The following is a 25,513-nucleotide window of genomic DNA, read 5'->3' as shown; positions in this document are numbered from 1 at the left end:
AGTGATGTCGTGGTTAAATGGTGCAAAAGCAGTGAACGTTATTGGCGCAAAAGAGGGAAGATGTCAGTCAGGTGAGTATGTCGTCTTCGCGGGGCGGTGCAAAGGAAGAACCAGACAACTGGCAGACTGGATGGATGGCAGAGCGCTGGTCAGGGAGAGGGAGGCAGAGAGGCCAAGTTCACCCTCAGTCTCCTGTGCGTCACGGCGCTGTGTCATAAAAATAAAAGCGGTGGTAATGGGATACAGCTTCTGGCCTCGACTGGTGGGCTATCCATTTAACGGGGTCTGCGTCAGAGGAAAAAAACTCCATAGAGAGAGAGAGAGAGAGAGAGAGAGAGAGATTAAAATAAGAGGTGGGGTTGGCGCAGGTCGGCTTTGCACCCCCCAGCCCCCCCGCTGTTGGGACGGAAGAGAGTTGAGAGAGGAGGAGGAGGAGTGGAGGAGATGTGGGGGCATTTGGAACAGCGCGTCAGACAGGCCAGTGGGGCAGGGTCAGGGGCCCGCGGGGTCGGAGGTAGTCTAATGAAGAACATACACGCACACACCGTATGTATGGGCGCTCGCACGCACGCGCTGATGATGGATGGCAACGGGACAAAGCCGACGTTAACTATTGACTCTTGATGGATGATCCCATCCTCTACACTGCACGGCGAATTAGCGCGGAGTAACCCGGGCGATTCAGAGAGGTGGAGGGTGTGGTGGTAGTGGGTGGCTACGCGCGCACGCACACGCACACGCACACACACGCTACTAACGTGCTGGCTCCGTGTCAGATTTATGACAAAGACGTTGAGTAACAAAAGTGTAGCGCAGATTGATATTTGGAAACGTGATATGCGTCTTTACGCACAGACCTGCGTCTAAATGCAGCGCCGTGCAGCAGCAGGCTCGACTCTGATTTTGATAACAAAGGTTACTAACATTGTTTCCGCATTTAACGAGCACACGACACACGTGCGCACGCGCACGCACGCACCATATTGGCCACACACCATGCCCTGAAAAGTTCCTCCTGGTCCAGACAACAAAGTTAAACCACAACAGAGCAGCAATTTCCACTCCGCTTCCCTCTTCTCTTCCTTTTAGTCACTATCTGATTTGATTTTTTGATATCTTTTCTGTGCTCTTATTGACCCAAAACAACTAGTCAGAGGGACTGAAATGCAGCTGGGTATCAGTCTGCTGTCCTGCAGCTGCTGCGATGGTCTGTCCAGAAACAGGGGATGGATTATTCCCCCGTGGTTGAAAGTGACTGATGCAAACACAAAGCTCACAATAGAGAACTGGGAAAATTCATCTTTGGCCTCACTCCCCATTAGCATATTACCATGACATAGGATGCATCAGAGACAACGGGATCAAGCAGACCGCCGTGCGTGCAGCGCAGCACATTGACAGCCTCACCCATCTTGTGTGTATGGTGTTGGGGGGGGGGGGGGCTTGATAAAGAGCTCTGAAATGTGTGTGATGCTGCATGTCAGCATGTGATGACAAAGCACCACTCAGCATTCAGAGGCACTCAGCCGTGGTCTGCTCCTCTCAACCTTTCTCTCTCTGCTCATTCCTTCCCTCCTTTCTCCCTCTCCTTTACCTCACACAACTTTCTCTCCATCTTTCTCCCCCGTCTCCTATTCTTTCTCCTCCTCCTCCTGTCAAGCTTTTGTTCTTTTGTGCCGCTCTGACACATTCCTCAAGCATGTTTGAAGGGGAAAAGAGAAGGGGAGAGGATCGAAAGGAGGAGAAAGAGAGTCGACGACTAGAGTGCAAGTGATTTTTTAACTCATTGTTGTTGGAGAAAAGGATATGGAGTGAGTCAGCAAAGTGAGGCAGAGAGCAAGAGAGCAAAGAGATCAAAGGCAAACAGATGGTGACAGAGATGGAGAGGTTGAGAAACAGTGAAAGAAAGAAGGTAACATGTAAAGAGAGACTCCTCTGTCTTGGAAAGCGTAAGAAGTATTAGTTTGCTTCCCCGGTGCCAACTTTATTTCACTCATCCTCACTTCCTTAAGTTGCCGTCCAACTATTATCTGCCTTGTGTGCTTAACTCTCCTTTTGTTCTTTCGTCCTCTCTCTGCGTACCTTCTCATACCAGGAGGATTGTCAGTAACTGATATCATCAGCAGCCTCCAAAAAGATTCACAGGCTTTACCACACAAAAACAAGTAGATTGTGACTTGTTTTATGGTGGTTGGCTCTTGTCACCCTGATTTCTTCAGAAAAAGCAGTAATTAGGCTTTAGAGAAGAGGAGGATGCTAGCAATTTTCTCTCTTCCTTTGATAATCATGGTTTCATTCTTCTTTCTGTTCCGGCATCATCGCTGCACTGTAAATCAAGCCTTTCTTGATAACAGAAGAGCTGTTTTAAAGCATGACTCTGGCCTGGAAAAGAGTATTTCTCACAAATCCCATAGAATATTCAGTTGAAATTTAAACAGACAACAAAAACATGAAATCACAATGAATCAATGGTAGAAGAAAGACCATAATTACATCTGCAGGGAAGGTTAGAATTTCACGCTGCCTGTCTGTCACGTTTGCTCAGAAATTCATCGGCTGATTTTTGGGGAAGTTGGTAAAGGGGAGGAGGATGAGCCGAGGTAGAACCCAGTAAACTGCTTATCCGAATCAAAAGGCAGATACACAAATTTTTTTTTGTCTTATTTATTTATTTATTTATATACCTTTGGTGAGACAGAACGTTTTAACAGAATGTACAAAACCTTCGAGTGGGCGACATCAGAGTGGGAGAAGCTGTTTAAAAGTTCTCAAAAATGTCTGTTTAACGCATCTCCACAGCTACAAACTTCACGTTTCACACGCTTTATTTTTGCCAAAAGGCTTAAGAGTATGTGTCTTCTTTCACACAACGTAACGATCTAAGCACAGACTCACATTTTGCTACATGACCCTCTTGAGTGGTAAATGGAAAAGTTTCGAGAGGGAAATTAAAAAAAAACAACAACGTATTTAATTTCCCACCTTTTGACACCACGAACAAATAATTGAATTCTTTCTGTTCATCAGAGTCTCCTTTCTTTCTTTATATGAAAATGTGAGGCGATAGCAGTTCTGGTCTTTGAGCTCAAGAGGTGCCTCTCAGGTGAGTCTCGTTCATTAGAAATTAAGCAATTATCATCACCATGGCAACCTACAACTTCAGTTGAATACCCCCCTAAGCTGGTTCAGATCAGCTGATTAGACTGCATCTAGGACATGCGTGGACTGAATTTCTGTCATTCGAACTTTTTTTTTTTTTTTTTTAAACTAGTTGGGCTTTAATCTGTAAAGTCTTTTAGGAGAACTACAACCATAAAATATGCCAAAGGTCAAAAGATAAATTTACAAATATCTCCAGTCAAATATGAATATTCAAACGTGTAGCTGCAAAATAACTATGGAAATTAAAGAACCCTGGAAAGGGTAAACAAAAGAAAGCAATGGAACTAATCAGTCAGCAGAAGACTAAAAAGCTGTACGTGCAAATATTGCAGAAATAAACACAATACCCACAATCAAACAAGAACACGTGCAGTTTCTTGTCTAAAGATGTTTTTGTAGTAATTACGGCCTGATTTGGCATGTGATGGTGTCATGTTTTGTGAATGAACTTGTTTGTCAAGTCCTCCGCCCTCCCGTAGGCTTTTCTGGTGTAGCTGCAGAATCCAACATTTGAGCTGGTGAGATACGGACAGTCTCACCCGGTCAATGTTGGTTTTCATGAAGATATTTCTTCCACTGACTCTGTTTCTTGTCTCTGGACCTATTTATTAGCTTAGTCTTGTATTAAGGAGAGTCTTGTTAGTCACGCAATCATTTCTCTCTTTGTTTTGTACTGTTCAAATCAGACTGTATCAACACCCACGGGGACGAACTGTATCATATTTCCTCCTCCACTTCCTCTTGTGCAGCGTATCATTTCCTATTTCCTCTCCTCAGTCAAATGACACAGATTTTGACCGATCACAGGCAGCTATTCCTTATCTGGGTGTGCAATGAGAAAGGACTTACACCATGAACTCTTCATTCAACTTTGGCGATGTGTTCTCTGCACGTTTGTTTCCTGTGTTTACCTTTCGGGATCTCATCGCATCCTCAATGCATCTTGTCCTCACAGGTTGTGCGTGTTAACGTGTGTCATCGTCTCCCGGTGAAGTCCCCCTTTAGTGGCATTCTTCACTTTATCATCCAGATGACCGCCAGTAAACCAGCCCCCCCCCCCCCCCATTAACACTGGTAATCCCAGATGTGAACTTGACCCTGGCCCTCCCTCTGCCAACTCCTGGAAGTCATTATGAGTGGCCTTTTAGCCTCTTAGGAAGCCACTGGGCTCAATAGAGCTGGCAGGCAGCAGTCATGGGAATTACAATATCTTTTCCTGCGATTTAGCCCTGTGTCAGAGGGGGGTCAGGAGCTCCTCGGGGGGTCGTTGAATGATTCTGAAATGATTATCTGAACAGGAAATATGAAGAAAAAACAGTTGGAATAATGGTAATGCTTTTAGCTCTCCAGTAGCACAAACCCCTCACAGCTTTATAGACTCACCGTGATGAGGTGATTGCAAGGAAATTTGACTTTAAATGACTGCAAGAGTGCAAACGTTACACATTCACTAGGAAGTGTGTGTGCAGCACCGTGGACCCACGACTAACCCATGTGGGTTTGATTAGAACTGATGAGGTGGCAGTTTGGAAGCCCTAAGAGCAGAGAGGAAGAGATAAGTGGAGCTGAGAAAAAGCATGAAGACTTACAATAAGTGTGTGTGTGTGTGTGTGTGTGTGTGTGTGTGTGTGTGTGTGTGAGTGAGACTCAGGCTGAGTTTTCTTGTGTACATGGGGCTGAACCTCCAGATGCCTGGGCAGTTGCACCCAGACGCCTGTATTACTCACACACTCACACTCTATTCCTTTTGTCCTTCGCCCCCCCCCCCCACCCTCCAAACCCCCTTTCCCTCCCCCTCAAGTCTTTGTGGTTTTAATTATTGCTCTCATTAGTTATGAGTTGGGGACTGGATAGCAGAGCGAGTTTAGATTAGGAAAGAGACGAGCTACAGATCTTCAAAACAAATGAGCACTTTTCTTTGGTTGGTTTTCTTCTACATTTGTCTCCCTTCAGTTTCCTCGGTCGGTCCACCGTCCTGCCGCCACCTGCAGCTTAACGGCCCCTCTGAAGTGCTGCATCACAACAGCACTGTAAAACTGCATTGTGTGTGGCTGAATGATGCCGAATTGCTTCACCCCAGACAGGAAGACAGAGGACAGCAGAAGGGCAGGACGGAGAAGAAGAGAAAGTAGAGGTCAAATATGTAAGGAGAGGAAGTGAAGGAGGTAGAGAGGTGCTGGAGGAAGGACAAGCGACCAACGAGGGGATCGAGGGACAGCTGAGAGGAAACAAACACCAGTTGCCATACTTTGACTGCTTTTCAACTTAATTTATGTCCACGTGGTTTTTTTTTCTTCCTTTTTTCGGAAAGCTTAAAAAGTTCAATAAAAGTGCAGCCCTGTGTTTTATCGTGCCACCCCACCCTTCTTCCATCTCTGCCCCCCTCCACCCTTCCACCACCTCTCACTCTGCACTCATTCTTTTATTCTCTCGCTTTTCCTCTTCACCCCTGAGTCACAGATTGTTGTTTCTTTTTTGCTTTTTCCCCAGCGTGTCAGCAGTCAGCACGTAGACAGTGCTGTCGTCTGAGCACGCAGGCATGTGATTGTATGTGCCGTGTGTGTGTGTGTGTGTGTATGTGTTCTTGTGATGTCATGAATTAGTTATGGCCATTCAGTTTGCTGGAGGTCAACCTCTGGTCACTTCTACTGTATGGAACCATGAAGGCTTCACATTTACCAGGCGAAATGGCAATGCATTTTTGTGTGTTAAGGGCTTTTGATGTCTCCAGCAGTTGACATATCATTCCCCTGAGCCTCTGGGGAGGAATCAGAAAGAATTAAGTTCAAGTTCATCGTGTGATTTTTTTTTTTTTTTTTTTTTTTGCACTCTTATGACATTGCCTCAGGCCTGTGAGGAAAGTATTGGCCACAAAATGAAAGGATGGCAAAGCTAATTAGAAGACAGATGTATGAGCTAAAAAAAAAAACAAAAAATTTTTTTCACCAAGACTTTTATTGCTCTGCAACTGTATCTTAACTCAGGAAAGTTAAATAATTCATTGTGGCAGAATGGAATGTTTTACAAGATCAGAACCAAAAATCTTTCCAAATGATCAGTAGGAAGGCCAGCCCAGACACATAGGCAGTTAGTATTTGCTCCTCTGAAATACATTTAACAAACAAAACGCACACTTGTCTTGTAAACAACTCATGATCCTGCTGCAGAAATGAGAACTCCTGGATACATCAGGTGATTATCATGATGTACAAGCAGTGTCAGCAAAGCAAACGCAGGCATGTTCAGGGTCTAATTAAAAGCTTCTTCTTCAGGTGTCAGCATCTCTTGATGTTTTATTGGTAAATTCATGGTTTTTTTGGAATTGAATGCAAAAGTTTAAGAAGTTAGGTGGCACAGTGGTGCAGTGGTCAGCACTGTCGCCTCACAGCAAGAAGGTTCCAGGTTCGAGCCCCGGCTCCAGCACAGGATCTTTCTGTGTGAGTCTGCATGTTCTCCCTGTTCCTGTGTGGGTTCTCTCTGGTACTCCAGCTTCCTCCCACAGTCCAAAGACATCAAGAGGGGACGAGGCTGATTGATACTCTAAATTGACTGTAGGTGTGACTGTGAGTGTGAATGGTCGTCTGTCTCTATGTCTTGGCCCTGTGATGGACTGGTGACCCATTCAGGGTGAGCCCCGCCTCTTGCCAGAAGGCTGCTGGGATTGACTCCAGCCCCCCCCCCCCCCCAAACCCTTAACAGGATAAGAGGAAGACAATGGATGGATGGATGGTTTAGAAGTTACCTTGGCCTGAGTGAGTAGCAAAGAATTCTACTCCCATCTAGTGGTGATATTTAGGTGGTGTCAGGTCTCTGTTCAGACCTTGAACTCATGTTTTGGAGACGGTCTGAGTACCTGACACCATACATGAACTACTCAAACAAAAGCTGTGTCCTGTAGTTCCTGTCCCCGGGTCACTTGACTTGAAAGATATTGAGAAAAGGGGGGGGGGGGGGGACATCAAATTATGCAGTTTATGAAAAAATAAAATAAAAATGAAATTTGAAGTAAAATATTCAAACAAAATGGGGGGGGGGGGGCACGGCTCAGAGGGAGAGTGGCCGTCTAGCAACCTCAGGGTCAAAGTGTCCTTGAGCAAGACATTGAACCCCTATTGGCTCCCGATGGCTACTAATACCTGATACTGACTCGGTCTTCCTGGGTCACTTGATGAAAAAAAGAGGACTGAAAACCCAGAATTTTGCAATCCCAAAACAATAAAGACATATGAGGCAATCATAAGTGGAGTGTCCTGTATTTCCAGTCTAGGACCATTATTCAGAGTTCCTGGATCACATGACATGGAAGCTGTTGAAATAAGAAAAAGCACAGAATTTTTATATGAAAGTCAATGAAAAAATATTAAGGTAAAATACAGGAGGCCATAAAACTTTTGCTGGTTTGAAAAATGAGTCCACACACAGACAAAGCCAGAGTCAAACTGATAACGTGCCTGGCTGACTTGTACGAGACTGAGAGGTTTTTGTTTGCAGCCCAAACGAAAACTCAAGTCAGAGCCTGATAGAAGCCGCAACCACAGAGAGAAGGCGTGCGGTGAAATTTCCTCATCGTCAAATTTGCACTTTATTGGGCCTCAAACTGTTTTGCAAGAAATGTATGTCTGTCTAGCAGTCTGTCTAATGTATATATTGAAAAAGTGACAAAAAAAAAAAAACCCAACCTGTCACATGAGCTGGATTTATGTTTTCTATGTTGTGAATACATTTGAACAAACAGGATATTCATGTTTTCGTCTAAGTTTGGATGATTGAGTCACCATTCACTGATATCAGTCACTCTCGTGGTAGGAAACTGCGTTGCAGTCACACAAATTACTGGGAGTTACAACATTCAATTAAAACAGACGGACTTCAAAACCTGTGAGGAATTATGGTCTGTTTATTAAATCACCCCGTAAAACAATTGAAAAATTGCACTTTTAAAAGTAAAATACACACAAACAGGGTTTTTTTTCCCCCCAGTACAATAATAAAATGATCCGCATGCATATTGTTGCAAAGACTTTAGTGGTAAAATCCTGTTAACTGGTGCAGGTCATGTGGTGGAGATACTGATGGAAAGAAGAATCTAAGTCAGCGGTTACAAAACTTTGAGTTTAATGAAATTTTCATTGAGTGAAGGGAGAAAAAAAAAAAGGTGAAAACATCACGGTCTCATCAAGTCCATTAAATTTGAAAGTTAATAACCATAAATAATTACAAGAAGACCTGAGAACAGCCAGAGCAGCGAGGTTTTCAAGCTGGGGGCACGACCTCTGGCTTCTGGATCCTGGCAGGCTTTATCATTTTGACTAGGCTTTACATTTTGAGGGTTTCCCTCAAAATGCACAGGCAGGCAGCGGTTCGCTATCACCTCGCAGGCCAGGATCAGATGTTTCTCTTCCTCGCGGACGTTCCTGATCCCGCAGGTGCCCGGCTCGCTCCTCACTGTGACAAAAGTGAAGGTCTCCTCGCTGATGCACAAGTTCTCCTTGTATGACTTCCCGCCTTTGCTGGTGCAAACAGCCTCCACCCTATCCTGGTCTTTAGGGTGAAGGAAAGACTGTGTGGGTCTGTCACAGCCCCCATTATTCTTGATGTATGCCTCCCATTCATTCTGATCCAGAGATTTAGGAGTCCCAGAACGGATGTGACGCTTGACAAAGGTGTTGAAGCCGTTGTTCCATTTGGAGGCCTGACAGGGAGCGGAGTTTTTAGCCAGTGTCTGATGGCCCAACAGCAGACAGGCAGCAAGAATGAGAAAATCCCCGGGAGCAGCCATTACCCAGCAGCCCTGGAGTGAAACAGACACTTTAACAGCGCAGCAGCATGAACAAAGAACAGCTTTATCACTTCTATCCGGCGGTTTAACTTTGTCTAAGCCTGCCGCTTCTCCTCTGTCCCACCCTGGTGAGTCACACTGTCATGGAGTCAAGAGTGTGAGACAGAGCACAGCTGCTCGTCGGGGTTTCTGCCACACGCGAAAGCAAGAGCGGACATTGGAACCAGCTGCATAGCAAGAGAACTTCCCTACCTTGTTTTAGCAGCGAGCTAAAAATGAACCATGAAAACTCCAGATGTGATTAATCGATCTTCCTCACAGCTCCTCAGCCTCACTTTCGTCTTTTCGCTTGTGAGTGCGCGGAGAGAGGAGCATGCGCTACCTGCGCAGGCTCCTTATATAAGACTGTCCACATGGCGGCAGGGATCACTTACCGCTATTAATACACATTCAAGGTCTCTCTGTAGACACGTGTGTGTGAGTTAGTTAATGCTAACTGCTAGTAATGCTAATATTTAAGCCTGTCCTATTTAACAAATAAAACTAGACAATTGCTGCTTGACGATCACAGTTATGACTCGCGCAGGCATCGCGGATTATATTCACATGAATTTAACCCTAATGTATCACAATGTGTCTAATTTTAAATTTTGAATGTAATTTATCCGCCAAAAAAAAAAACGGACTCTGTAAGGCTTCAGGTATAATTTCGAATACAAGCCCTGCAGTTGCAGTAAAAACCTCATCTTTTGTTAATTTTGTAAACAGATTAATGTGAACTCTGTTTAATGGTTAACAACACAAATCTCTAGAGACTCCTGAGTCTACAGGTTTCGATCGTCGTTCCTCAATTCATGTTTTGTTTTTTTTTAATCCAGGTACTTCTTCCTCTCTCATACACAACATCGCTGAACAGATGGCGATACTACTTCCTTCAGTCCTCCTCTGTGTGAAACTGTTACCATGACGATATCCAGGAGTCCCTCATCCGGGAAAAAGTAACAGTAATCAAAGAGCAAGAAGAGAAATTTAAAATGATACTAAAACGTAATTTTCTCAATTTATAAATGGGGCTGTAATTTCAAACATGCGCCATTCATTCACAGGAAGAAGGAATCCAAAGCAGGTGGTCATTCAAGTGTTTTAATGTTGTGTCCATATTTAAAATACAGCGGAATTCAGACGATATCATATGATGATCACATGTACATAAATATAACTCCTCTGTTCACAACCTCGTGTTGATTTGCGTTCATCGTGTATGGACAGTATCGGTCATCTCTATATCACATATGCAGGTGTCCACTTTGTTTCAATGCTCAAGTCCAGTAGCAAAACAAAACAAAAAAAACAGCAAAAAACAATAATATAACATTGGATATAAATTCACAAATAAACATTTCATTCTATTCAGTTTCATTCAGTGCAGTGTGCTTGTGCTTCAAGACAGGATGAACACGCTGACATAACAGCCAGATGTGGGAGAAACATAATAACTGACAAAATATATTGTACAAAGTATTTACATGAAGAAATCATGCATCCTAGACATAGCAAGAGCAAACGTACAGTGCAGGGCCAGCAAACTGACACATTTACACCAAGTGCTTTACGTGCAAATAGAAGATATGTCTGGTACCACCACTGCCAACGTCACTGAACACGAGCGGAAAATACAAGTGGTCACAGCAGTAGATGACTTCCCTCCTGCAGTTTTATACCAAAACTGGATTCTCCTGTGTTCCTTTCATGGTTGATGAGTGAAAACATGTTTATATTTTGTCCTCTAAGGAGACATGGAAGAGTGATAGAATCCTTACGAGGAGGAGGAGGAGGATAGTGAGACACGTCCTGAAGTAGACTGTGCTTTTGGCTAAGGTTCAGTTTGAGGAGACGGCGAAGGCTCTTCTTTCTTTTCTGCTTGAGGAGTGGAGTTGAGAGCCATGTCTTGTTGTTTCTCTTTTGTTTTTTGTGGCTCCTTTATCCTGTGACAACAAAAGAAAGAGTCATTTCTGCTTCAGCTGCAGTTCCCTTCCCAATGTTAGTGTAGCTCCATGTATTATCCAGCAGGGGTCCCTATTTACTCAAAAAATACATGTGAATGTGAAGTCAGAAAACAAAATAAGACGGTTTAAACGTTAAAAAATACTTTAGTCTAATGTAACTATGTGAGAATGTGAAATAAAACATGAGGAGATGGTGAACTGATGAGTGGTAGTAGCAGTTATGTGAACAGTCAGGTAAACTAAACTAGGAGAGAGGTGACGTGACACACATGTCCACTGGATGGCATTCTGGTTGCACCACATCCTACTGCAATGTTTTTAGCAGTTTTAAATTCACCTGCAAAATTAAAAAAAAAAAAAAACTTAATGTGATGGGTTCTTTCTTGGGACCACACAACAATCTTCCTCTCAATTTTGAGAAATTTTACAGTGTAATCTTGCTCCAGAACAGGCAAACAAAAGGTGAAAACCTCAGTGTCAGGTTGATATATATTGAACATTGCGCCACATTCAATCTCATTACCAGATGCTTAATGGTTTTATGTGCTTTACTCAATTTACTGAAATTCTCAGCTTGTATCTCTGTTTCCTGTGTGGTGTATATTAGACAAATATCTGTCTCCCTCTAGCCAAACCCTTCTCTGTCCTTTTATTTCCTGTGCTTTTTTCTTAGATGAAACCCCAAAATAGCTTTTGCACTCTTCTGTCTGAACATTCTGAAGCAAACGATCAACATTTCGGGAAATATGGCGGAAGTTACTGGCTGTAGCAGCTAGCAGCTCGTTAGCGTAGCTTAGCAAAAAGAGGCTCCAAACAGACACCTTACATGGCTCTGCCCAAAGCTAACCACATCTGCCCATCAGCATATCTAAAGCTCACTGATTTAAAAAAAAAATATATAAAATTCGTTTGATCGATATAAACAAAGTGTAAGCCTTTGGTTTGTACAACAGTATTATTTCTTGAAGCCACAACTTCCTGAAGTCTCTGCTGGTTGCTTGGCAACCTCTCATTAACAGGGCCTCAGATGTTGGCTGCGCCTAGCCAAGAAATATCAGTATGCGAAACTGCTATAAGTTTGTCAGTAAGTCAACTACCAAAAAGATGGAGGAATTCTAAAATGTCAAAAGTATTTTAGTCTTTAGAAATGCATCACAACACAGTGAACTGATGTGTTCAGAGTGTATATATATAAGAGTGAATTTTGCTTGGTGAATGTTGTCACAGTGTCAGTGGAACAAAAACTGGGATGTGATGCAGCCACACCCAGTGGACATGAGAGGGGGTTCATGTTCAGAGCGTCCCATCCACGGAGAGCTGGAGAATATCAGGATTAAAGCTTCTCACATGGCAACCTACACACGGCTAGTGAGGTACAGTTAGATTTGACCTTAAAGGACAGGTGCTCCGTAGGAACTCTGACGCCTCGCTGTGAGTGTATTATGTAAACATGTGTAAGACGTTTTAGCTCTGTGGAATTTCTTTCATCACTAATTCTCTACAGACGTGTTACAGTAAGATCTAGCCTACCAGGATAAGTCACAGTGAATGGGTTGTTAAAGCAAAGTGTTCCGGGAACTCTAAGAGTTAAAGTTTTTTTGAGGTTAAAGGTCATGATTTTGACTGTTGTTGAACCTGGGCATGGGAGCAGGTCGGGTACTAGGCAGGACGTCCCAGCTAGAGGTAGAGCTGTCACAAAATCAAACACACGATTGAATGAAAATCACAAATTAAACTCTTTAAAGAGAACATGTGCAAATATTTTTTTAAAAAACCATTCGAGCTCTGAGATAATGTGACATTTTAAAGTAGTTGCACGGGGTGAATTGAGATTAACAAAGCCAGTGGTTCCCAAAGTAAGGTCAAGGGGTCCGTGTGCAGGCCCTCGGAAAAAGTTTCATAAAAACACAAAACTTTGGGAACCCCTGAGCAGAGCAGAGGGAATCAGCTTTAAAGCAGGTATGATTATATATGTACATGGAACTTATTTTCATTTATCAGTGGTAATTGAGAGGAAATGATAATAATAAGTATTGGGAAAGAGCCATATTATTGCACTAGAGGTTGGAGGATCAGATTATCCCCAGCGCTAATCTTAAGGACACTTTGTTTTTCACTTTTGTGTAAAAATCTTACAAAGAGGATTATACATTTACTGAATGGGTGGTAGAGCCCAACCGACACTGGCATTCCAAGGTTACTACAATATCACCATTTTACTGTGCGTATAATTACATCAGCTGGTATTTTTGTAGCGTCGGCCCTGGTCACATGGTCTTTTGCATTATCCTCAGCTTAATGGTGTTTCACTCATGTGCTCCATGTAAATGCATGAAGAAAAACAACTTTGAGTGCCCTAATCAAAGATAACCGGCAGGCAACCATCTGTGGTTTAACACCTTTCAGTGGCAGACATTCTGACTTTGCTACTCACCGATGATGATAATTATTTTTCTAAGCACGATTCATGCTGCTCCCACTGAGGCTCACTGAAATTTCCTCCACCGTGCACACAAAGTAAATTTCAATGAGCCTCAGCTCAGCTTGTACATACAGGAGCGTGACCCCATTGACCTGGCATTTAGGGCTATTATGAGGAGGAGAATGAGCGTTCCTCTGCTAGAACTCTAACAACCAGCATCATCATTGGAAAGTAACTAATGTGGCTCAGCTTTAAAAAAAAAAACACTCTACATTTTGGAATGTTGTCTCGACTGAAAACATCATCTGTGCCGATGTATCGATCGGGCTCTCATCTCTAAAAGCATTTTTCGGGTAAATCCATTATTTACTGATCCGAGATCTGCGCTTGAGGATAACTGTCAGGCTCAGGTGGAAGTTAGAAACAACACGATCAGTGGTAGCTGTGTGTCTTTGTCAGTGATGAGATCTGGTAGGCCACCTGTTTACCACAACTGTTTCACGGTGAAGAAGTGTAAAAAATCTGCCAAAAGACAGGAGACTGAGAATGAGACGATCCTGGATTCTTCCCCGATAAAAGAAGGTGCAGTTTCTCCCAGTTATACCAGAACAGCAGCAGACTGGTGGTCAATGTCGGCTGAGGCAATTTAGGAGGAGAAACAGAGGGCCGGTCGAGAATCCCAGCAATCCCTCTTACCGTATCGTCTTCACGATGAAGCGCACAATTACCGCCAGACCCACACAACCACACATCACTCCTATCACGATGGCAGTGACTTCACCTGAAGAAGAAAAAAATGAATACAACTTTAATTATGGTAGTCATGTGGTAATCCTCCACCAGGTAAAGACTCTTTCTTTTTTTTCTTTTAGTAAAATGAGAACTTACCAGAGGAGAGCTCCTTCCCTGAATCTATAACACCCAAATACAGAACAAATCATTAGAAACATCTTTCATCTTTCTGTCCCACAGCTGATGATACTCTGATGTGCTGCTCATCTCATCAGAATCTGCCGTTCAGCTGTTTAAACATATTTCGTTGAGTCAGTCTTGCTGCCTTTGACTGCAGCGCTGATATAACAGGCCTTCCAGTTCAGTCACTTGCCACAATGAGCACTTTACACAAATTCTTTCTCCTTTGTCTTTGTCTTCCACTCTGTCTCCCTCTTTCACTTCTCTGTGTCCCTTCTTGCTCTCCCCTTTTTTCTCCGTTAGACTGGTGTGAAAACAATGGAGTCAGTGTTTAGCTTTTGCAAATCCTTTTTCTCTAATCAGCTCTCAAACAAACACAGATTCTCTCCCCTCTGTTCCTGTCTTTCTCCCTCAGACAAAGTCATCAGTAATCCTTAATATTCCCAAATTTCTCTCCACATTCGCTCTCATCGGGGATTGTGCTAATTGCTAGCTCTGGTCCACACGGCCACCCACCGGCTGGTCATTATGTCCGTTATTAGGCACAGTTAACTGGAACTGAAGTCCACCAGTGTGGAGGTGCTCTAAGGATACGACTCTACAAAAATGGCTGCGATCTCGTTCAACTTGCACGTTTGTGCAAACTGAAAGGTTAACTGAAATATGATTAGCTTCCTGTTCTGCTCGAGTCATTACATGAAAAACCTCTCAGCCCCTCCCACCTGATCCCCTGCACAATCAGCTGGTTTATTTCTATAATAACTTGAGTGATTTATTGAATCTGGGCTAAATGTAACCTTCAGCCTATCAACATTTCCAAGGTTACAGACAATCAAAATACATTCTGATGGGTTGAAATTTCACATTTTCTTATTTGCCTTATTTTTCCAGCGTTTTTGAGCCTTCATACATACAAAGGATTGCCACAAGTTTAAATTCATTTTCTATAGACCCTGTTTTATTTTATAGTTGCTCTCTCCTTGTGTGTACTGCCTGGTATCATAGGTTTAAGTTGCAGTATTTATGGACCCAGTGTTTACCTTGGTTCCCCTGCCGTAAAATCCCCATATTTTGAAAGGTTCTTCCCTTGCATGAACGATAGTGTCACTTCCTGTCTTCGATTGTTGCCGCTTTTTTGAGCTGTTTAATTGTGTCTCGTTAGTTCGTTAGTCTCCGTCAGTCCCATCCCTGTTCCTAGTGTTTCCGATCATCGTCTTCTCCCACCTGTTTCTTGTCGTGCCATCAGTGGAGTTGTGTTTTTACTTTGGTTTCTATCTTGTTTCGTCTTGCTTTTATTCATCTTCCTGATTTGTTTAGCTTGTAAATTAGGTTTTGTATTGTTAAAGTTAACATCATGTCTAGTTCCTCATCACCTTCGTAGTTACATTCAGGTCTTGGCTCATCATCAAACCTTCATAAAGACAAGTTATTAAGATCATCTTCTAGCCATGATTCCTTCCGTGTCCAAGTAATTTTCTACTGTAGGGGTCAGAATGAGTGTGTTATGGATTCGATAGACTTAGAGATATTTGATAAACCAAATAAACTGTTCTAAGTAGCAAATGCATAAGCAAATGTCTGTCTCTCCTTATTCATCGTGCGCTGATTCTCATGCCAGCTTGCTGCTGTGGTTGTCATTTATTTGTAACGGTAAATATCTCCCCTCTAACCTGCAGAGAAGGAGGTGAAGATGACCCTGTGGTTGAGCGGCTGGGTTGCGCGGTAATTGTCCTGCAGCAGCATTCGATCCGGATCTTCAGCTTTACTGGAGTAAAGTATCGTCTCCATCTTCAGCAGCTACAGGGGAGAGATGGAGGGAACGGTTACTGATGAGGCACAACACGTGATAACAGAAGGTGAGTGTTGGATCTGCTCAGAGGGCTGATGTTGACACAAGTAAACAAGTCCGAGCTGAATAACAGATTATCATAATTCAGATTCAAAACCTGCGGTTGAATTTCAAGAAATCAAGATGAGTTTTGAGAAATAAATGTAAATGTATCATCTGTCTGTATGGATACTTTTTTAACAGCACTTATCTGGGCTGAAACTGAGTATTGAGGCAGTGACTAGACTAAAAATCTTCATTACAGTTATTCATGAATAGATGTGCAAATCATTCTACATACCATCATAATTCTATTGACGCACCCACTTGACGTTATACAAACAAGACGCAGAGCAAGCTACTGAAGAGATCTGCTGACTCGGCTGAAGTGCATTTCATTGGACTTTCACTCGGGATTTTTCTGACACTGATATCCTGCTGTGCAAGGGAGTCAGAACTCATAAATTAATATTAATGAATATAATAATGTGCTGCAGTTTGGATTCTAATTTGGAGTTGCAGCCTTGAAGCACACAACACGTGCACGATTACTGGGTGTAGAAAATTCTTGGCGAAATGACATTTTATGATAAAGTTAATGATATTTTAGTTTGAACAATTTTCACAACCTTCTGTTTTTTCAAAGCAATATTTAGTGTGTGTGTGTGTGTGTGTGTGTGTATATATATGTATATACATATATGTATATATATATATGTGTGTGTGTGTGTGTGTGTATATATATATATATGTGTATGTGTGTGTACATATATATACTGTATATATATAATTTGAGTGGTTCAGGACCTCATTTTAATTGAATTGGGTCAAGGTGTGCAGGATCTCTGTTCACCTAGGAAGAAGTGCATCAGTGTGTCAGCCCCACCTGTGCTTTAGAGATTTGCACCCTTTCATGGAACAGCGTCCAGGTCACACTCTGGTGGCAGGGTGGTGTTGTTAGGGAGCCGTTGTAGCGATAATAGCGTCCCAGATCTTTGGGGAGCAGGGACTGGACGTCAAAGGCTGGTATAAACACTTTCTGGTCTTTCAGTGGGAAAAAAAAACCCAAACCATACAAGCTCTTATAATCACAACTACTGGTGCAGAATATCATCTTAATCTCTGAACACAGACGTGCAGAATCAGCCAGGACCAGTGGTTCAGTTAAAGTAGATGTACCTGCATGTCTGATGCGGCTCAGGTAGCTGAGGATATTGTTAAAAGCCGGGTTGGTCTCCTCACCTGTCTGGAAAAGCAAAACAAACTTGATCACGATCCAATAAAAATTGAATTATTGATATTTTAAATTTTGCTTCCGTTTAAATGCTTTATTTTGATACCACAATGAGAATTCCTAAAACAGCCAGGCCATCCCGCTGAGTCATTGCTGTGGACATGTTGGGGTAGAGTTCAGAGTTGTAGTGCACCACATGGAGCTGGAGAGAGGCAGAGCATGGTGAGATGGTCCATTCCTAATGATTCTATTTATACCTGTAATGTCTTCTGCTCTGTAGTGCTGAGGGTTAAGGGGGAGACTACAGGTTGAGAGTAAGAGGAGCGAGGCCATGTGCTTCCCTGACAGAGGAAAACTAATAACCAGGACAGACTTGTGTAATGGACAACAAGATTAATTATCTCATTATGGCCACTCATGCATGTCAATTTGTTTGCATTTTCCTCTTCATTTCTGCATGATATCAGTCTCTATAATCTGCTTAGATGGCCTCCACTCTAGCTGCTCAGCCATGAAGAAACTGTTGGCAGGCTTGGCCGGTGACAGATGGACGGGGGACTGAGGCGCTGCGATGCCTTACCGTCCCTCCTTCCAGCATTCCTGCCCTGCTTGCTGTCCCCTCCCCTGTCTCCCTCAATCCAAAGGTTTTCTATTCATTTCCTGGTTTTATTTCTTCCTCTCCCTGTTTCAGTGTTTCTTGTGTAATTAACATCAACCTCAACTCAAAACTTTCTCTCCTGTTTCTGTGTCTGCAGCTTTCTAACAGCTTTTGTCATGTGATTGTTCAGGAAGACATTCCAATTCTTATTCCACAGTAAAAGGAAGAAGAACGGGGATTAAAAATGACTGTGTGTGAGAGACAGCGAGAGAACGAGAGTGGTGAAAGGAGAAATATAATTCTATTTATATAGCAAGGAATTGTAACAGAAGTCATCTCAGGGCAATTTTCAAACGCATACATTATAAATTTATAGAGACCCAGCAGATATCTCATGAGCGAGCGCTTGGCGGCAATGACAAGAATAAATCTTGAGCAGAATCGGCCATGTGGCTTGACCGCTTGAGTTGAGAGAGAGGGAGAGACGGGGAGAGAAATGGAAGAAAGATGACATGAATCATCCTGCTTGAGACGCGTGTAACAGGAATTATATGGTAAGTGAAGCAGCCAGAAGTCAAAAAAGTCCAAAACATGTCAAAGATATTAAAGATTTCGTATAAATCAATAATACAATATGGCTGCCACAGGAAGTGAAGAATACGTGACGTAAATTTCTCGAAGAAAGCGCCTTATCTTATGGAAAGATTATTCCGATACGTTAGGGAAGAAGCTTAGACTATACAGAAAACCTGAGTAAAGTCCTAAAGGATTTGGTGAAACTGTTCTTGAGATACAGTGTGAACACAAATGGCGAGAGGTAAAAACACACATATGGGAGACACGATATTAATTACAATAAATTTATAATCTGCACGGATATCAACAAGATGATATTCCCTTGCTTTGAAAAAGTTAGAAAGGGAACAAAAACAGATGCCGCACATACATCGTTTTAACACTAAAGCTCAAGGATTCCACTGTGGGAAGAAAAGAATGTATTTTAGTCTCAAAACCCTTCTCTAAATAAATGAAATGTAAAAATGTTGTTTCGGATTCAAATAGATTTGAATTAAGTTTTACTCAGACAGAGTTTTCCTTCCGTGTAAATTTCACATTCATCTTAATCTTGACCCTCATGAAACTTTTATGCTATCAGGATATTTGTGCTCCTACAACCCTGTAGTCCTGGCGTGGCTGTAGGTGTGATTTCCTCCAGGGTTCAACTATTTACAGTTGCCTGTGTTCAAATGTACCTCAGCATCTGCACTCTGTCCGTTGATGGTGTGTTCACTGCCCCCGTGGCTCGGGCCGCCGCTGCCCCAGTGAAGGTGCATCTGGACAGCTGTGAAGAGCCAGGGAAAGCCACCCAGTCCCATCCAGTCTGGAAGTTCAATCACCGCTGATGAAGACAAATATGAAGCAAAGTTCGATGAGAAAACAACACTGTTAAAGTGACTGACATCTTGTTTCCAAGTCTTTGCTGCCAGGCTACGATATTGATGCTACATGTGACCGGAACAAACCTTGACGTTGCTGGGAAACCTAAGAGAGGCCAATCAGTTGGTTGCCATAGATACCTGTGTGTCCATTATTATAGAGAGTGAAGGGTCTGTTGCCGTGCTGACTGTAGCCCAACGGGGTCACAGGGGTCAAACTGGGGTCATATTTAGTTTGTGTTGGGACCACATCAACAGGGGACTGGGAAGATCCGCCGCAGTCGGGGAAATACTCGGACCATTGAGACTGACCCACCAAACCTTTGACAGAGAGGAGACAGACGTAGTGATGTCATCCAATCACACAACCCAGTTGCTCCTAAAAAGCTTCCACTGATCAGTCTGTAATTACGCAGGACAATAGTTGCTTGGTGCTCTGCTGCTGAGATTCAGCCTCGCGAAGGATAAAGTTTTCAAAGGATTATAAAAACCAGAACAAACGGCAGCCTCTCTTCATGTAACAGGTTTGTGTCTACACACATGTCTTTAAGTCACTGAAAAGGATTAAAATGACGATGTAAAAGAAAACTGGATTATGGTGAGCACTTATCTACACCGGTGCTCTTTTCCTAGAGCGATATAAAAGGTGGTGTGACTCCCTGAACACTGATGTTGCTCTTGTCAAGAAATTACACTCAATTCGAAGCCGAAAACTGAACTTAAATGTAAGACACAACTGCCTCCCCAACTCCAGTGATTTATTGAACTAAAGCCAGTGATGATCGCAACATTAGAAGAATAAAGAACGTCACAAGATTCCCAAGCAGTGATATCCTCAGTATGATTCAGGAGTTTATCACAGAATTGGGAAGAGCTAAAAACAAAAGGCCACAAACAATTGTGTTATGTGAACATCTTCAAAGTTTGGTCGCAATTCAAAATAATTCAATGTTTTATTATTGAAAATAATTGCAGTTCTTCATTTTATCTTGAAACTAATCCAGGAATCATACAGGTTTCAACGAGAAAAATAGCATTTCAATAAAGTTTAAGACATATTTCACCACCATATCTGCAGTTACTAAGGAAATTTACTACATTGGTTTTGTGTTGATTCATTTCCATACGAAGCGCTGGGTGGGAACCCAGAGGGGCTGTTGTTAACGTTGCAGCCAGGACGTCCCCCTCAAACACAAACAAAATTGTAACAAAATTACTGCGCTCTAGACATGGATTCCTCATCTTAAACATTTTGCAGAATTGATCAAAATCATATTAGGACCAAAAAATGTTTTCGACAAAGTTCAGGCCCAGGCAATTGAGCATTTCTTTCATGAATAAATGATCGACATCTTTTAAAAAAAAAGTGCATTTATAGTACAAACCCATAACATTGCAGTTGCTACGATTAAATGTTTAAAGAAACATGCTACTGATTTTTGTACAAATACGGAAAAAAAGAAATACTAGATTGTAGCTGATTGAGGGAATTATTTGTGGATACACTGGGTAGAAAAAATAGATTCCTCCATCCAATTGCATAATAAAAGAAAGTTAGAATGAAGAGTGTGAAAGAGAGAGTGACAAGAGAGTCAAAGAATCTGAATTTCAATTGCAAAGAGAGGAATGCAAATCAGGAACACTGCATTCTACACACAAGTATCCAGTTGGGAGGTTTCCTTGCAATGGAAGAGGAAGAGGGGATCGCTGTTCCTTGAGTGTGGATCATGTGCAATAATCTGAAAGTGGAACTTTGATGATAAAAACTGTCTTTTATATAAACACAGTAAGTAAAATAGGTCCAGTGTGACCCTCAATCATCTCGCGCATGGATACACTCAGTATGAGGAGGGCTTTAAAAGAGTAACGTAAACACATACCACCTCTCCTCTCCCGCTGCTCGCCTGCTTCCCACAAACCCCACCTTGGACGTCTAATCTCTTCTCAGCCCCCTACCCCATCATTTCTCTCCATGGCAAAGCCCGGCGCTATGACTCAACTTCAAAAGTGAGTCCCGCGGCCCTGCCGATGGTCGTCATGGAGGTCTCCATGGTAACCAGAGGCCGAAAATTCTGACCCTCTGTGCCACTCTACCTCTCCTCCTAGCATGCTATCCCACTCCTAATTCAGCCAGGAACAAAGACACAAACGCATACACACACATACAGATTCATGCATGATGAGGAAATGACGCCTCTCATCTTTCGTGGAAAGTCTCTGGACCATGAGGTTCTGCTCTTCCGCGTGACAAAACAAGTATTTGAAACTGACTTTCCACTTCAGCTAACAGATCAGCAATAGCCACGTCATGTAATGCTGTGTCACACAACATGCTTCACACATAGTCAGTGTTGCAAAGTATTGAAGACCGCACAAAAACTACATAGCACAGTAGTTTTTGATTTCGCTGCACGTGTTTCTGCACAATAGACTCGCCAATGAACAAAAACTGACTTGTAGATGCCAGTTTGCGTCTGGTACAGTTTGCTGTGTACATGTACTGGCGTTTCCCCTCCTCAAATTCACGTGGCGTGGTAAAGTGTGTGTGTGTGTGTGTGCGCGCCCCATTCATTCCCACAATGTCATTGTCCACAGCATAGGCAGCCAGTGTGAGTCCGCAGCACAATAAACACATAGGTTATTGTGTGCAGCAACAATACAGGGTACAATCTGGTATGCCTCTGCTTCATCCCGTCCCATCTCCCTCTCTGCAAACGCCTCTCTCCTCTCTCGTACTGCTTCATCCTCGTGCACCTGCCTCTCGCTCGGCCTTTTTTCCTTACACTCTTCCTCTCTGTCTCCCTGCACCCCTTCATCATCTCTGTGTGACTGCTGTGCTCATGCCAGCTTGTTGAACTGTAACTAATACAGACCGAGAAGGGAAGGAGAGGAAAACAGAGGGAGAAGCGCTGGGATAATAACACAAATCCTGCCACTAACTCTCAAAAAAAAAAAAAACCCAAACATTTTTGATTTAGTGATACACACTGAACCTGGAGTCAGGTTTTTTTGTATTTTAAGCTTTCATGGATAAGATGAGCAGACTAGTTCACTACAGTGACATTTTTACAGTTTTTTTTTCTGTTATAAATTCCACTTCATTCCAATCGCCTTTAAAAACATCCCTGCTGGAATGTAAAAAAACTTCATTTTTTACTTCGAGCGTACAGAGCTTTTCACACCCCAGATGATAAGTATATACATCAGACAGGGTCTTTCAAACATTTGCAGATGTCTCTACAATATCTCAACTTGGTTTTTTTTGCTGTTGCATCACTTTTTAGAACATTTGAATTTCTTTTAATAAACTTCAACTTACCAGTGTAGGTCCAGGTAATTTCCTCTGGAAAAAAAAAGGAAGACAAGAAAGAAAAAAAACTCCTTAATCTCTTATTTAACTCTGCTTTCAAATTTACAATGCATATAAATCATATTAACTTGGAATCTGCTGAACTCCACAATAAACTACAAAATAACAGTTATGTTCAACAACAAAAGTAGTACTCAAATGCTGTTATTTCACATCCACTACTGCACTCAACAGTCCAACACCAAAAAAGCTTCTACTGAAGAAAAATACAAATCTCCAACCACGCTGATTATCATGTTAACGAAGTTCTTACCGGCAGCAGGGGAGGTTTTCAATTGAAAACACAGAAGCACTAGAAGGATAAAAAGACCCAAAGAGTCCATGTCAGTGTTCCTTGCCCATAAACAGAAATGAATCAAAGCGGACGGAGAGATGAGGAGCAAGTAAGAGAGAGAGAGAGAGCGAGAGAGAGAGAGAGAGAGGGGGACATAGATGGAGAGAGAGAGAAAGCGAGGGAAGGGGGAGACTGGTTGGTCCAGTGATCCCACCTGCCACAGCTCTGTTGAACAGCCAGAGAGGATGTTACATGCTGTCCTCACCCCCCACCCCCACCCCCACCCCCAACATACAGGCCACCAGAACAGGTCACCACGAGGTACGGATGGAGACCAAGAAAATATCAAAGAAGAGAGAGAGAGAGAGAGAGAGGTCGATATCAAACAGAGTTAAGACCACAACGAGTGAACGAGTGACCAGTGAGTGAGAATTAATTCAGTGTTCGTGGGGGGGGGACGGGGGAGGGGGGTGAGAGGGACAGGAGAGGGGGAGAGAGCAGAGCTGAAAGAAGGAAAAAACAGTCCAAAATACAGGGAAGACCTAAAGGACGATCTTACAGGAGAAGGTGGTTAACGTGTTGTTGGATGTTTCTGGAAGGAAAAAATGGATAGATTTTGTCCTGCTGAGTGAGAGACGGTTGCTGCTTGCACACTTACAAAACTTTGGCTTTGGCTGTTAAGAGAAAAAACATTTCAACTCCTTATCACAGGTTTCCTGTCAATGATTTGTGAACATTTAACTTCACCTTTCTTATAGTCATATTTTGCAATTTATTGTACTACATTTTGACATTTTTTACTGCATAAGTATTGAATTGTCGAGGACAGTCTCTTCACTTAGAGACTTTAGCTTTATAGGGACTTCTAATTTTTATGACCATACACTGTTAGGGTATGATAGTATTTCAGATTATATAGATGCAACAGGGACAACATACATTTCATAAATATAAATATCTAAAAAATATGTGTGTAATATGAAATATATAAGTGCACATGATCTATGACATTGGTATTTAACCATATATGATGTTAAGTGTATGAGGTATAATGTACAGCATAGGCTCCTGTATTTCATTCAGTTTTATTTTTGGGTGTCTTGTGGTTAATTTAATCTAATTGTCTGCTTCTGCCGGTGGTAACCTTACCATTTTTTTCCATCAGGATTGCAGGAAAACGCAAAAATGTACAGAAAGATAATTAATCTAAATATTTGTTTAATTTGAACAATGACTGGCAATGAATTATGTATTTTAAAAATGTTACTATTCGGGATCTACAGTCCCAACTATAAAAAGGTTACATAACAGAGCTATAATGAGCGACTGTTTCAGTTCCGGACACTAGAGGGCGCCCCCTCCCCGTGACAGGCCTCACATGGAAAATCCACCCTCCACTCAGATTTAAGAAGCGTCATTCAAATAAACCTCTCGACAGTTCTCTACTAATACTAATACTAATTGACTAATAACATTAATAATACTAATAATCATAATAATAATATTAATAATACGCCCTTGTGAGTCTATAACATTTTAATAATCAATAAACCGATCGCAATGTGGCTTTAATGACGTCACCAACAAAAGTAACGGTTTTCCGTCTATGTGTATTACTTGTGTGTGAAAATCCAGGTTGTGTTTTTATTATTTTGTTTTGTTACGTTCTTTTGGAGTGGGTGTGGGTGTGTGTGTGTGGGGGGGGGGTTACGTTTCTGCTCTATAATCGCAGTCTTTTGATGTATCTAGATTACATCACATCATGCGTGGATTCAAGGATCAACTTAATAAAGCTAAACTGCAACGATTGCATCATTTAGGCCTACTGCACCATAAGAAAGAAAGAAAGAAAGAAAGAAAGAGAGAGAGAGAGATAGATAGATAGATAGATAGATAGATAGATAGATAGATAGATAGATAGATAGATAGATAGATAGATAGATAGATAGATAGAACACTGGGTTGTTCCATCCGTCTTTCTTCCCCATTTTTTAACACTGTCTGTGGCTTCGCTCAAACGTGAAGCACTTCAGCCAAATTATGCAACAGCGAGAACCCTTGCCGGCCTCCTATTGGTCACTAGATTACCCAAGGGGGGCGTGGTTAGAATGTTGCACTCTACCATTGGCCACCTCGTCGTAGGGGCCGTGCCAACTGATTTCATTCACAAATCTAGCAGAGGAGCGTCTCCCCGACATGTGAAGATGCTTCTGTTTATTCTCCTGAACACATGTCTCTGCTCCGCAAATGTGAGCGAGGTAAAAACACTGCAGCGTTGGTGAACGAGGGAGCTCGACTGGGATGGACCTCAACAGCCTCCATATGACTCGCTGAGAGATGAGTTGTTAGATTAGAAAACAGTCCTGGAGGGTTGCAGTTGATATTTTGGATGAAGCTGAGCTCATTTGTGAAAAGGGATGATTATGAAAATGATCTTCTCCCCGTGCTGGTGAAGATAGGACTCATAATTTTGCTGACCTGGGCTGTTAATC

General features: G+C 42.4%; 3 protein-coding genes across 9 annotated transcripts in view; 1 reads left to right on the top strand and 2 right to left on the bottom strand.

Annotated features, from left to right (window-relative positions):
• The window catches only part of LOC147253284 (uncharacterized), a 50,181-nt gene that overhangs the window by 15,141 nt on the left and 9,527 nt on the right, over positions 1-25,513 (top strand). For both annotated transcript variants that reach the window (XM_086218382.1, XM_086218383.1), the window contains one exon: positions 15,958-16,137. In XM_086218382.1, the coding sequence (XP_086074508.1) occupies positions 16,092-16,137 (46 nt within the window). In that variant the 5' untranslated portion in view covers positions 15,958-16,091. The remainder of the gene's footprint in view (positions 1-15,957; positions 16,138-25,513) is intronic.
• Positions 8,042-9,361, bottom strand: LOC147253286 (uncharacterized). The gene is made up of 2 exons (XM_086218392.1): positions 9,194-9,361; positions 8,042-8,953 (listed from the first exon to the last, which is right to left on the bottom strand). The coding sequence occupies exon 2, from the start codon at positions 8,939-8,941 to the stop codon at positions 8,360-8,362; it is 582 nt and encodes a 193-aa protein (XP_086074518.1). The 5' UTR covers positions 8,942-8,953; positions 9,194-9,361; the 3' UTR covers positions 8,042-8,359.
• On the bottom strand, positions 10,076-23,256 carry ca14 (carbonic anhydrase 14). Of its 6 annotated transcripts, none has more exons than XM_086218387.1 (13): positions 23,001-23,256; positions 22,697-22,720; positions 19,519-19,698; positions 19,195-19,340; positions 17,450-17,545; positions 17,289-17,355; positions 16,996-17,102; positions 15,952-16,078; positions 14,258-14,281; positions 14,066-14,150; positions 13,850-13,891; positions 12,583-12,636; positions 10,076-10,926 (listed from the first exon to the last, which is right to left on the bottom strand). In XM_086218387.1, the coding sequence occupies exons 1-13, from the start codon at positions 23,068-23,070 to the stop codon at positions 10,815-10,817; spliced, it is 1,134 nt and encodes a 377-aa protein (XP_086074513.1). In that variant the 5' UTR covers positions 23,071-23,256; the 3' UTR covers positions 10,076-10,814. The 6 variants fall into 6 exon arrangements, with proteins under 6 accessions (XP_086074513.1, XP_086074511.1, XP_086074514.1 ...); XM_086218385.1 differs by having other exon boundaries at positions 16,996-17,153; positions 23,001-23,254; XM_086218390.1 differs by having other exon boundaries at positions 10,870-10,926; positions 13,858-13,891; positions 16,996-17,153; positions 23,001-23,254.

This window comes from Aulostomus chinensis, chromosome 11 (assembly GCF_037954235.1).
Source record: "Aulostomus chinensis isolate RoL2024-O1b breed Wild chromosome 11, RoL_Achi_v1.0, whole genome shotgun sequence".
Classification (NCBI taxonomy): domain Eukaryota; kingdom Metazoa; phylum Chordata; class Actinopteri; order Syngnathiformes; family Aulostomidae; genus Aulostomus; species Aulostomus chinensis.
This window is presented reverse-complemented; position numbering and strand designations above follow the sequence as displayed.

Excerpts from the sequence above, each read along its gene's own strand:
- LOC147253286 (XM_086218392.1), bottom strand. The coding sequence starts at position 8,941 with ATGGCTGCTCCCGGGGATTTTCTCATTCTTGCTGCCTGTCTGCTGTTG.
- ca14 (XM_086218385.1), bottom strand. The coding sequence starts at position 23,070 with ATGGACTCTTTGGGTCTTTTTATCCTTCTAGTGCTTCTGTGTTTTCAA. Across the intron at positions 19,341-19,518 it reads CTATAATAATGGACACACAG|CGGTGATTGAACTTCCAGAC; the intron begins GTATCTATGGCA and ends TGTCTTCATCAG. Across the intron at positions 13,892-14,065 it reads TTCATCGTGAAGACGATACG|ATTTTTTACACTTCTTCACC; the intron begins GTAAGAGGGATT and ends GTCTTTTGGCAG.